Source organism: Dermacentor andersoni, chromosome 2 (genome assembly GCF_023375885.2).
Source record: "Dermacentor andersoni chromosome 2, qqDerAnde1_hic_scaffold, whole genome shotgun sequence".
NCBI classification, from domain to species: Eukaryota; Metazoa; Arthropoda; class Arachnida; order Ixodida; family Ixodidae; genus Dermacentor; species Dermacentor andersoni.
The window spans coordinates 66,761,648-66,775,535 of record NC_092815.1 but is presented as its reverse complement, the minus strand read 5'-3'; the positions used below and the strand labels follow the sequence as shown (position 1 = coordinate 66,775,535).

Sequence of the window (13,888 nt, the reverse complement as noted above, 5' to 3'; positions counted from 1 at the left end):
CAGACAAGAAAGACAAGAGCAAAGCTGTTTGCATGGCAGGTTCGAATGAGAACATAGCCTAAACAAGTTGCATTATAAATTTCGGCCCTTGATAGCACTGCTCTTTAGAACAAAGAAGAGTATAGTATTATAAAATAGAAAGCTGTTAACGAACTTGTGGTGCATGCAGCTTCCTGGGTTTTATGAAAAATGAACACAACTCAAGTACATTCTCTATTGAAATAATGGACTTAAAGGTCGTCAGTATATGGGATCACATATTAAACAGTGAGTAATAGGGCAACTCATAAAAACCACCAGAAGTTGGGCATTGCTATTGATATGTAGCTAGACCATTTATGAGCTAAAACAGCAAATTAAGTTTAAAGTAAAATTTGTATTTGCATGCAGGCCAATTACTCTTGCCGATTTTCTTTATCCTGCCATGTGTTTGTTTTTAGGCGCATGTAAACTTATAACACTGGCTCTGCAATATTCATTTACACAGCACCTGCTAGCACATGTTACTGAGCACATGTGCATGCATTTCTACAGCATTCTGGATGCTAACTGACTGTGCAGTTTCTCCCAACGTTAATAGATTACCTCTTTCAGTTTGCAAACTCCCGCGCCGCGGGTGTCACCCTTGCATGTACCTCTGAGCGAGGGCGACGGTGGTTTCGGCGGGTGTTGTGGGTGTGTTGTTCTTTTTGCAACTGCTCTGGCGAAGTCAACGCAGGCTTGGCGCCGTGCCGCGTGTTTCTTCATTGCCTTCGACTGTGTTGTGTAGTGATCACTATCCCTGTGAGTGCCAGTGAGATCTATCGACGCAGCTCGTGCGGCGTGTGCTCCCGCTGCAACTTGTTACATTTGCGACCACGTGAGGCGTCCTTGCACCCGAGCTGTGCGTCTTGCGGATCGTGCGATGCAGCTCGACTTGCTCGCTTCAAATCAAGGCAAGAACAGCTTCTCAATGTAATTTGCAACTACGGTTGATCACTGTTGATTATCGCAAGTGCATATATATAGTGCCTGACTGTGACATGTCCTCAATGTAAGAAAACATGGCTCGTTGCTTTGTGACTAGTTGCTGAAGTGGCTACGATTCGACGAAATCCACAGCTGAAAAAAGATTTTTTTAAGCCACCCGCTGATGAGTTCCGCCTTCAACAGTCGCCACGGGCTACATGCAGATTGGATAAGGAGCTGTCCAGCTCATGCGCTGTTTGCGACCGCCGCTTTCACGAGGAAGATATTGTGAAAGACTTTGTTCACAAAGTTCATGGTGACGTAGTTGTCATACCGTGTGACAAGTGGGCTCTTAAGGAAGATGCTGTGCCGCAAATTTTTCCCGATTGCCCTAAATACTTGTCGAAGCCGGCGCGAAAACTCAAGGCTCCAACCGTGTGTCCACCGCCTGAGCCTAAGCGTCAGAAAGGGCAAAAAGAGAACGACTAAGAAGCGGTGATGTCGAACTTCTGCATTTCTAGGGAAAGCAGTGGTGACATTGACAGCACTGTTGTGCTGGAGAACAACATACAGCTTTTCAATGAGTTGTGTGGCATGGCAGCAGCAGGCCAACAGTTGCAGGGTTGGTCACATGAGGTTGTTGGCACTACAATTGTGGTGCACAAGCTGGAAATGCCAGATATTCCCATGCCATATATTGAACTTTGTCACTGCGACAAGAATCACTGTGACAAGAATTTGTCACTGTGACCATCGGTTAGAAAGCAAGGAAAAGGTGGCTATACCAAACAAAAAAGTGCGTCTCTTGTAACTCTGGCTCTTGAAAAGTGGTTGCCAATTGATGTTTATTGCATTCATTCAATAAATTGTTTTGGATTTGGCTTTTGTTCTAGTCATATTTCGCGTTTTATAGCCTTAAACACGGTGAGCGTTCACTGAAGTAGTTCAGTATCTTGTGTTTAATAAACGCGTATCCTAGCATTCCTGGAACAAAAGGGTGGTTCTAAGCTTTAGGTTTCAGTATTTTCGGCAGCATCAGATACCTATTTTACGTGGCTCACCGCTAACATGTAATTTTACACAAAACTGAATTAAAAAGAACAGGAAACCAATGAATCCTCACAGCTGAATAGATAGGTGTCCCGCATACCAGGAGCTAGATTCAGGCCTCTCAGTCTCACCTCTGCCGAGTGGCATTGCTCTAGTGGCTCAAACGACACTCTAGTAGTGAACTGGAAACGACGTTTGCTCACTACCTCGAAAATAACTCCCCTTACACATAACTGCGTAAATTGCGTTTAACGCAGCGCACAAGCTCTGTAACGATGATGCGACCGAGCCAATGGTGTCAGAAGCGCCATCTCGCGAGCGGGAACCAAAGGGGGCCACATTTGCCGTCGCATCCCAGCGGAGTTTGCAAACTGACGAAGTAGTCTAGTAACGTTGGTTTCTCCCTTGTGACCCCTATTGTCATGACGCACGGCTGCGTATCTGAATGTTTGCTGCCTTGTCCCATACTATGGTGCCACTTTCTCTGTGTGTACATTTGTGCAGCGGCCATTTTTTCCTCCTACACTGCTTTTTCAGTGCAGCCCTTTCTAGTTATCTGCATATTTGTGACTGTGACATGTTTTGCTTCCTGCTAGAAGAGTCACAAGGGTGCCTTTTGGATGCACCTGTGCAAGTTGTAAAGTATATTTTTGGAAATGTTCAGAGACGGAGAGCAGCCAAAAGATGTTTTCACTCAAGGAGCTGCCCCAGACTTCATAAAAAGTGACTATAGTATAGTTCAAGAAGAGAAGCTCCATTGTTCGCAGGCCCTCCTGTCATGACTGCCACTAAGAGCTACTCCTAGATGCTATTAAGTGTAAGAAAAGAAAATGAAACTGGTTAAACTATGCACAATGGAGATCTGATTTTTCCCAATAAATACCTGCAGTTACAGCTGAGCTCAACTTGAGTGCACTCATGCCTAATACGGTACGCATCGTAGAAACAGAAAGGGCATGTTTTACATTCAAGTTTACAACACTATCCCCCATAAGAGATCCAAATTGACTCTCTGGCAGAAGATTTCATAGATGCTTGAAAAGAGTTGACTAAGCAGCATTTTTCCAAGGATTTTTTAGAGATGGGGAACAGAAATAAGCAACAAAATACAAGCGGGCCGGTGCGAAGCCTGCTTTAGATGTTATGGCCACATACTCCGATTAGATGCTGACTAGCCTGCACACATCAGCTACAGCCTCGAAGTGCCTCAAAAGCATCTAAGGGGCTAGCTGAAACAGTGCTGGGCAAACACTACACACTTATCTACTTGCTGCAATATTCAACACAAACAAAGCCGATAATCGAGAGAAACGGAGTCTGAGATCCAGAAGAGCTGGCCCCACAAATGAACATGATTATACTTGCGGACAACTTTCTCTGGCTATAAAGGGAAAGCTATGGAGGCAAAGCGTGCATGAGTGAGAGCGCTTCTGAAAAGAAAAGAGTGTTGCGTTTTAATCCACGTTAGTTTAGGCTGGGAAAGAGAAAACAAGAACACCTTATTAGCAACAGTTAAATAAGACAGAACACACCACTGAGTGTAAAGGTTTACCTATTTTGCAGTTCTTCCCTTTTGCATCTTGGGAAACGCAAAACTGTTGCACGTGGAAGCTGCACCGATTCAGTGTCTGTTCCAAGCAACCAAAAGCACTGTCTAACACTGCCGGACCACTTGGTGTGGTAACACATGTGCAGCAGCCACGTGCCCATAGCTTTCCCTTCATAGCCACAGAAAGTTGTCCGCAAGTATAAGCCCAAGAAAGAAGGAGAAGAACATACAGTTAAACACCAATATATAATGAAATTGGTAAAGTCGGCAATTTGCTACAGTATATCTATATTCTGTTATATTGAAATTCTATCTTTTATGCAAATAAGTACAGCATCTGACAGATTTTTCTTAGATGGTAGCAGCCGCAAAATTTTCCAAATTAACGGATAATTGGAAAAAGCAAATTTCAATAAGAAAAAAAAAATTGTAGTACTTTTAGAGTCGGCGACAAAAGATGCAGTTTCATGCCACATCTTCATGTCGGTGAAATGAAGCGAAGCCAGCCACACTTTCGCGTTCACTCCGTCCCCGTGGCAGTGGGACACTATCATGAAAAGCGCCGGCAGCGAGGCGCAAAATGCCTTATTTGCCTCTAGCTTTAATGCGTCTTCCAAACTCGACATCACACAACCTCTAGCACTAAACGTGTGAGATGACTGTGGATGCCACACCATCTCAGCTCACTCTGTCTTTGCACAAGCGGAAGATTACATCTAAAACAGGCCACACTGATAGCCACATGAAGCCACGGCCATGCTAGAAAAAGAGACAGACACCAACCGGCAGGTCAAAATAATAAAGACACAGAAAAAATGCCACAACACACCCCTGATACATTGGCATTAGTTGCCCCCGAGTCTAACATGCCCCCGAATCAAACACGTGCCAACTTCCGATGGGTCCAAAGTAGAACACTAACGTCGAAATGACATTAAAGCTCCTAAACAAAGAAGAACTCTAATGTGCATCTGATTTTTTAGAAAGAAATACTCTTGCACAATGACAGCCAGTCTCCTGAAGTTATCTCCACCACAAAGATTCTTAACGTTACCTTTGCCGCAATTCGTTCATGTTATGCGGTAAAGAATAGAAACGTTGCAAAAGCAGTTTTGGTTTCTTGTCCGATTGCACTACGCAGGTAACTTTCGGTCCAATTTTCTTTAAAGAAAAAAAAAAAAAGAATGGCACAATAGAACCGGGTAAACACTGTAATCGGACAGTGTGAGCTACAGTAATTGCTTGGAAATCTGCCTAGGGCGGGCCGAAAATGGCGTTTTCAACGTACAATGAAGTGTTCAACGCATTCACTGTTCCCCAGCTGCGCTGAGACAGATGCAGTCACTAAAGGGGTTGCTATCGGGGTCACCGTAGAGGTCAGGAACATGCATGCTGACTGGTGAAGATTAATTTTAGGATAGAAATAATGAAAGTTTGGACTCCTAGAAATGCATGGGTTCTGGTGAGAATCAAATTAACCTAAATATTGAATTACAGGAGTCTAATTAGTGAGATTCTACTGTATCAGTCTGTTATATCAAGATTTACCTGCTGTATCAAAATAAACTAAATTACCTGGCAGGAACCCAGGAACATCCACAAAGGTGATGATGGGAATGTTGAATGCATCACAAAAGCGGACAAATCTCGCACCCTTTATGGATGAGTTGATGTCAAGGCAACCTGCAAGATGTACACACAGAATTAAATAATTAGCGACACAATGTCGATAGAAAACAAAAAGCAGAACTGGTCTTTTGGTCCCCTCTCTCTTGCTTACACATTTATGTACAGTCAATGACCTACTTTTAGGACGTCCAATTTTCGGACATGCCGTATTTACTCGAATGTAACACGACTACGATTATACCGCGAGGGTCGACCTTTGAGATTGCGAAATAAAAAATAAAAGAATAAAATCAAACCGCAAATGTAACGCGAGATGAAGAGAAATGGTCCTTTTATTTAAGGAATCAATTCAAAAAAGAAGTTCACTTATCGCCGTCTGAGGAGACGGAGCTTTCTTTGAGCAGTATTTTGGGGTGATAACTTTGGGAGATACTTCAACTTTTGCGAAATTTCATGCGACTCAGCACCGAAAGCGTTGCCGACAAGTGTTTCTGACCCAAAAGAATCCTTTGCGTGTTCCGAAGAAATAGTTATTCGCCATTACTCTGAGTACCTTAAATTCACATTAGACCCTCAATTAATTGAATGTGCACATCGACTAGGCAGACACATCCAAGGCTGAAACTGCACAATTATCATTAAATTCAGTTCCTTCAAAACTAAAGAAGCAGTTTTATCTAATGGCCACAAATTAAAGGGTACTTCCTTCGACATTAATGAAGACTACTCCCGCCAGGTTCAAAATGTGCGGAACCATTGTCACTTTTACAAAAAAATCTATGCCTTATTCACTTCATTACAAAACACTGCACATCAACTTGAAGCGATATGTCTTTCACGAGTCATCCCAAAGTGTCCAAGAAGAAACACAGCTACAGTGAAACCTCATTAAACCATAGTTTGTTTTATAGCGGGTTGCTGCTTTCGTCGTGACGATTGCATTTATGAGGCTGATCTAATGCGCAGCTTCTGCCACTGTCGGGCATGAATCGCCCGTGCTGTCGCTTTATCACTGTCGTTAGGCGACACTTCAGCAACAGAGGCAACTATGGCGAAAAGGCGAACCTCGTAGCTGACATCTCTTCACGGTCGCAGCAATGCTGCTGAGCAACTTCTTTGCATTCCAAATGTCACACACCGTAGTCAACGGTAGATCCCTGTCGCGTGCCCGCGCTGACTTCTTCATGCCATGTTTGATAGCTTGAACAATGTCCAATTTTTCATCTATGCTGAGCACCTAGTGTTTTTTATCTAAGCTTCGGCATGACATGAGTCTTAGCTTGCATGATGTCACAATGCTCTCTGGGATGGCGTCGAAATGATGATGATGTGGCCTCATGTGCAAACTCACAGGGCACTTGGAGGCTTATGTTCTGATCTCTGAGGCTTGTTGTTCTGCCAGGCTGCCCGATGGGGATGACGCACCGTCGTGATTGCGCGACAAAAAGTTTGAACACTATGTGTTAACTGATACGTACACAATAAGCTGCTACGGTTCAAGTGGGTACAAAACGCATTACATTCGATGATCGCAGAGTCGGAGATTTGACTTTACTACTTTTAAAACGAAACTACAGTTTAAGTGGGCATAGTTTAATGAGGTTTTACTGTATCACGCCGTCAAAAACTGCCTCACTGTGCTACACCTACGATCACTCGTGGAACAAGTACTATGAAGCAGAACGTATATATCTAACAGCAATCCGCGCACGCAAGTACACTTACTTTCATTTCGACCTGGCCAACATGATGAGTGAAAATCCAAAGAAATTTTGGCAAATCATTAACCCACAGCCATCTTGCACTATCTCCTTACCGAATGAGCAGGGTGAAATCTTATCAGACATGGACACTGCTAACACATTTAATACTGCTTTTCTTCAGTGTTTATTAAAAAATCCGATGCACGTTTACCTTCCTTTCTTGCCCCTTCTATGCCTACAATGCCTGCTATCCCTATTTCGGTACATGGAATTTCAAATATAATAGCCAATACTAAACTTTCATCATCTGCAGGTTTCGACAAAGTCACATTGAAGTTTTTAGAAAAAACACTAAATTCATCTCTGTGGCATGTCTAACATTGTTGTTTTCACAGTCACTGTCTTCCGGAAACCTTCCAAAAAAGAGGAAAGTGAGCAAGGTCGTTTCAGTCTACAAATCGGGCAATAAAGGCTTGCCTTTGAACTACTGCCTCATTCCATCACGTCGATGCCCTGCAAGATCATGGAACATGTCATATACACCCATATAATTAACTTCCTTGATGGGAAGTTTTTTAACCAATCCCAGAACGAATTCCACAAGGGACTAACTTGCGAAACACAAGTGGCTATTTTTCTTCATGACCTACACTCAAATCTCGATATTAACATACAAATTGACACAATTTTCCTTGACAAGCATGTGCAAAGTTCTGTGGTGAAGCATTTAAAGAGTAGAAAGGGGCCAGTATCACAGGTCACTTATAATCGTAAATGTGAAAACCCGCCGTCTCCCCTCCCTGTACATGTACCGAGATGCCTAATAAGCGTACTGGCAGGCCTTCCGAGCTATTTCTGATGGGGCTGTTGTGATTTGAGACCTGGAAGGTAGTAAAACGCATGCACTTGTTTTTTTTTGTAGTGCCCAATTTTTTGGACGTTTTCACAGTCACATGCTGTTGGCTGGCATGTTTAATGAAGTCAACATCAAAAGCAGTGATTAAAAAAAATTAAATTATGGGGTTTTACGTGCCAAAACCACTTTCTGATTATGAGGCACGCCGTAGTGGAGGACTCCGGAAATTTTGACCACCTGGGGTTCTTTAACGTGCACCTAAATCTAAGTACACGGGTGTTTTCGCATTTTGCCTCCATCGAAATGCGGCTGCCGCGGCTGGGATTCGATCCCGCGACCTCGTGCTCAGCAGCCGAACACCATAGCCACTGAGCAACCACGGCGGTCGAAAAGCAGTGATGACAATAACTTGCACAATACACGTTCACCAAAGTAGCAGTGGTTCTTGCCGTATTTATTTCAAAAGCTGGCGAACCATCTGCAAATCACTGTCCATCCAGTAATGTCTTGGCAACCTTTCTAAACTAGTGTCAGTTGCCTAACTGCCACTGTACTGAAAGGCAGGCATGCCAACACAGACACAAGTAGAATGAAAACACAAATGCCATTCTTTTCATTCTATTTGTGCCTGTGTTTGCACATCTGTCTTTCAGTACCATGGATGCTTACTAACTTACTCAACTCAAGCTTAACCACAAGACACATGCCCAATACTGCAAGAAGTGCACAGAGAAAGATGACTTCGGTAGTGTAACATTCCACTGTCAAGAATACACCTCCCTACGCCAACAATGTCCACATCTGATGAATTTCTGAAATGTGCCCTGACAACAGCATTCCTCTTCCCAAGCGCACGCGGGCACAGACAGACAGACAGACCGACCAGTTATTTCTACCCAGATGCCCAATGCCAGCAGCCATAGTTTACTTGCTTTCCGAGATTTGGGAACTTATTTTCATGGATGGGTCTTTTTAAAAGAATGTAAGCTGCTTTGTAGCACAAATGAGAGGTTGTGCTCCTGAACTCACCTGCTGCTGATTTAGGATTGTTGCCCACAATGCCAACAGTCTGGCCGTTCATTCGAGCAAATCCGACAATCAGATTCTTTGCATATGTTGGCATAACTTCGAAGAAGTCACGGTCATCTACTACCTGCACAGAAGAAAGTCAGAGTACTTTCACACAAACCAACTTCAGAGATATAAGATGACTCCAAGTAAAAAACATCAGGGCAAAATGGATACACGAAATCAACTTTCACAAAGAAAAACAACCAGGCAGAAGATAGTCACCGATTTATTTTTCAGATGTCCTCAATTACTCATACTCTGCACGTGGCACTGGCACGCACAAAGGTAGATCAGGTGGTGAACCGCGCCTTCTGTGCGCAGGTTGCATCATTAGAAAAGTTTCGAGACATTGATCCCCGCCACGTCGTGGGGTGCATCCTCCCGCGCCGCCGGGTTCAAACATTTTGCAGAACACCTCAAGGAAATATGCACCAACAGGGAAAAGGTGCGGTGATCTAAAGTCACTAAAAAATTTGGCAGACTCAACTGCAGTTGACATCTACAGAATGCAAAGTGTTGCGCAAAATGTTGCAATACAAGACACCGATATGCGCTAAGCTGGTGGGGCACAGGTAGCCTGAAGCATGCATTGTTGTTTTCGCCGCTTCGGCAAGCTTATGCTTGTGCATGCCTTTGAGTCCTCAACCATCACGAAATCTCAAGTTGATATTACTTGACTGATCTACAGCACCAAACAAAACTCTGTAAATAAATATTCTGTGCAGATGGAGTTGTAAAAACAAACAAAATATATCTAGAAATTTGCATTTTTGGACAACCAGATCATTCAGTTATTTTTGCAGCCTATGCTGCATCAAAAAAACCGTTTGGCCACTATATATGACATGTTCCAGAGGCATTTTCTTTAGTAGATATAGCAACAATGCTGACCACTATAAACTCACATCAAGAATGACATCAAGCATATTGTAAGCAGCTGTCGTCTCCAGGGGCACCACGCTGTCCAGGCTTGGAACAATCCTATCCCTGCAGAATGCAAACATTGAATTCAGGGCACGCACACATGAAAATGTTTTGTCAGTGGGCTCGGCAAGAACAGCCATATTTTTACTACACACTGTACACTGCACCAATGGCATCACCATCAGTGTGTTTATGTGCACTGTGAAACTGAAGGCAAGTTTGAGCTATCCATATTTTAGGCGTCTTAAAGGAGCCCTGAACCACCTTTTATCAAACTGGAGAAAGGAACTTGAAGTAAAATAAGCTATTTCAGAAATACTTCGCCGCAAAAAGTACTTCAATGCGTTCAGCAGAAGCGGAGTTATTGGCAATCAAACACGGCCTCCACTGTGCTCCCGTTCCTTCTTCAATGCCTTGCACTGTGAAGGCTATGGCGCAGTGGGGTGTGGCCACAACGCTGCGCCTTCTATATGTCACCGTGGCATGCAGTTGAAATTTCATTTTGGATGTTAACGCAGAAGCCATGATTTCTGCTTTTGGTGCTAAGACGCACTAAACATATGGCAAATGCGGTTGTCCTCAGCGAGCCGCGGCGCGCCTAGCCAGTGGACTCGTGGCAGCACCCCACGGCGGCATCTACACCATGTAGCCGACTGCAGCTTGATGTCAGCTATCGGCCAATAACAGCAGTCTAAGGGAATTACAAAATAAAGCGTTCGATGATGAAATAAAGTGTCCAGAAGAGAGTGAGGACAGTTCCTTCTGTTGAAAAGAGAGCATTTGAGAGAAAGGTGACTTTGTGATCCGTTTGCGAGCTTCAGGCACTGCGTACGACAGCAAAACTTGTCTCGGATGTTCACAGCAGCATATGCTACCCACGAGATATGTTATTTCACCAAGCCCGACGGGTGGTTCAGGGCCCCTTTAAAACTTCTGTTGGCCTCACTGGGTTATTCTTCTTGCAAGGCCATCGTCCTCCCAGTATAAGCTGTACAGGTTTCAACAAGATGCACCGTTTACTTGCAGAAGCAGCAAATAAATAAACAGCCTTCCTCACAAGCAGCAATTTTCTGGTATGACGGTACATCAGGCATAAAAACTTGTAAAACAGTTTGTAAACTGGCTCTGTTAAATTCAGCCGTTGACCGAGATAAGAGACAAAATCTGTTGTAAAGCACATCTGAGCCATTGAGGAGGGGAGAGAGTGAAGGGAAAATGAAACAGGGAAAATAAAACATGGTCCACGGGGACTATGTTTTTTAAGGGTATATTTCATTTCAGAAAACCCCTCGACTGCAAATGTGCAGCTTCGAATTGTATGTTTACCCAGTTATTACGTTCTTTTTTAGTTTCTTTTTCCTAAAATGCATGAACAGGGTTCTGCTGTATATCATCATCAGCAGCAGCAGCCTATTTTATGTCCACTACAGGATGAAGGTCTCTCTTTGCGATCTCCAATTACCCCTGTCCTGTGCCAACTGATTCCAACTAGAACCCACGAACATCCTAATTTCATCACGCCACCTAGTCTTCTGCCATCCTTGACTTCACTTCCCTTCTCTTGGCACCCATTCTGTAACCCTAATCATTCACCGGTTATCTAACCTACGCCTTACATGACCTGCTCAGCTCCACTTTTTTCTCTTAATGTCAATTAGAATATCGGCTATACCCGTTTGCTCTCTGATCCAAACCGATCTCTTTCTGTCTCTTAACGTTACGCCTAGCATTGTTCATTCCATCGCTCTTTGCGCGGTCCTTAACTTGTTCTCAAGCTTCTTTGTCAGTCTCCAAGTTTCTGCCCCATATGTCGGCACCGGTAAAATGCACTGATTGTACACTGTCCTTTTGAATGATAATGGTAAGGTTCCAGTCAGGAACTGACAATGTCTGCCGTATGCGCTTAAACCCATCTTTATTCTTCTGTGACTTTCCTTTTCAAGGTCAGGGTTCCCTGTGATTAATTGACCTAGGCTGTGAGTTTCACAGGCTCTAGAGGCTGACTGGCGATACTGAACTCTTGTTCCCTTGCCCGACTATTCATGATTATTTTGTCTATAGCTTTGACTATATTTCTAGGATGAATTACGAGTGCTTTCCTTGACGAACCGCACTCACCAGGGGTCAAAACACTTCCGCACAGGGGGCCCAGACTTGTTGTTCATCGGGATGAAGTCATAGAAACGACGCATCTCCATCATGGCTTCCACATCATTTTCAAATGCCTTGTGAGCCACACCTGAGCGTGAACAAAACAATGAAAATGGGCAGTGCCTTATGGACTGGAAAGCAGAAAAGAAGAGCTGTATTTTAAGCCTAGGGACAATAAAGTATTCGTGCAAAACTCAATTTTTGTTACTTTCTGGTAAGGGTCTAATCACTTGAATAAAAAATACAGGCCACACTCAAATTTATAAAGAATTTTGCACTGAAACCCCAGCCCCCATATGCCTATGTGATGTTATGAATTTATATGGATTTTCTCGTATTGGAGTGGTTCAGCTGCAGTAAAGGTTCTTGAAATTTGTGAAGTTCATTCTCTGGCTTCTTTAGAATACAAGGCATGTCATGGTGAGCTGTTGCAGGAACTTCAATGTGGTATTGCTATCCACCTTTCATTTTTGCATCCTTTTATGGCTTACCAAGCATTTTCCATGGTATGGAAGGTTTATTTAGTATTGTGGTAGTATAAAATATTTTATTAGTAAAGCTCAACTTATTTTAACCTTTATGCCCCATTAAAGCATTGGAAATGCCGGTAGAGGTGATGAACTGGATAGTAGCACTATTCCTGCAGCCATAGGTTGAAAATGCACAATTTCGGCTGGAATTTTTGCGTTAGACCATCATTCAGAACAATAGATAGACAAACATCTTTATACTAATGATGCACTTGGCACCTCAAAATTTTTTGTTATAAGGTCACTGCATTGTAAAGATCATGCACAATGTTATCTGCAGTAGAGCAGGCCAAGAGCATTCAGAAAAAGAAAATATTTAGCATGAATTCAAGAGATACTTAGTGGAAGCAGTCACTAATTTTTATATGCAGATTTCATCCGACAATGTGCAACTACAGGGTCACCATTTTGTAGCGATGCTTTTTCGATGCCAATGCTTTTCACACTTTTCGTGTTCGTGAGTTTTCAGAGCGACGCTCCGCTGTAGGCAGAGCATTGAATGTGGCCCTTTACAAATGTGAAATGCGTGAAAGGGCATTAGCATCAAAACAGGCATTGCTACAAAACAGCGGCACAGCTGACCCTATGATATCGAAGTTATGGCATGCTCCCTAGCAAAACCCGGTAGCAATACAAGGTACAGCTACAGAAAGTTCAATGTTGCTATTGCCTTCCTTGTTGTCAGAATTCTTGATTTGTCTGCAGGCTCTTCATCCTTTCTGCCTTTGTCAATCTTAGCTTCCTTTCCGTCCTATCAAAGGATGGCTCCAACGATGTTATCTGTCATCAGTTGCAAACAGGTTATCACATCGTCGCTTAACCGTGACACGTTTATCAGCCATCCCATCTGCTGCTGTGTTGCAACAAGTGGCACACCAGTTGAGCGATTCCTAGAGTAGTGCAGCAGGACCGGAAGATTTGTTGCTACCAGCACACCCATCAAATGCATTGCTAATGCTATCATAAGTTGTAGTAAATCTACCTTTTCGCCAGCAAATATGTGCAGACACACACATGGACACTTGCTATTTCAGTACTTGTACAGTCTTTTGCGTGCTATATGCATGCAACAGCATTGATCAGGAAACGTTTTTCATGTGGAGAAGCCCTTTCTCACATCTGCAGCTAACAAAAAAAACAGAACATGAAGAATACACAACGCAAACTGTCAGAATTCGCATCCTGAGCATCTTCTAAGTCGCATGCGAGTTATTTAAACCTACCATGCATTATCCACCATGCATCAAACGTGGTTCCGCCAGAGCCGAGCTTAGATTGACAATTGGAACATCAATCGGTAAGTAATCAATTACCCCTTCAAACTACTCCCTGAATAGTAACCAGCCATAGCATTTGCAGGTAAAACAAATATCAGCGAGGCACTTTTCATCAACATGTCATTTGCAGGAAGCATGCAACAGGAGCTGCATTGGCACTGACAGTACAGTTATTCCCGCCAATTTGTGCCATTTTTGCG

The 13,888-nt window shown here is 43.3% G+C and overlaps 1 protein-coding gene across 3 annotated transcripts in view; it reads right to left on the bottom strand.

Annotated features, from left to right (window-relative positions):
• LOC126542189 (propionyl-CoA carboxylase beta chain, mitochondrial-like) overlaps window positions 1-13,888 on the bottom strand; it is a 52,446-nt gene that overhangs the window by 18,871 nt on the left and 19,687 nt on the right. The window contains exons 8-13 of one of the 3 annotated variants that reach the window (XM_055077065.1): window positions 11,849-11,969; window positions 9,712-9,793; window positions 8,765-8,888; window positions 5,123-5,230; window positions 3,551-3,716; window positions 6-3,428 (exon numbers count right to left, since the gene is read on the bottom strand). In XM_055077065.1, coding sequence (XP_054933040.1) covers window positions 3,380-3,428; window positions 3,551-3,716; window positions 5,123-5,230; window positions 8,765-8,888; window positions 9,712-9,793; window positions 11,849-11,969 — 650 coding nt within the window. In that variant the 3' untranslated portion in view covers window positions 6-3,379. Of the gene's footprint in view, window positions 1-5; window positions 3,429-3,550; window positions 3,717-5,122; window positions 5,231-8,764; window positions 8,889-9,711; window positions 9,794-11,848; window positions 11,970-13,888 lie in introns of those variants that run through there. The other 2 variants (XM_055077064.1, XM_050189137.3) reach the window with 2 other exon arrangements.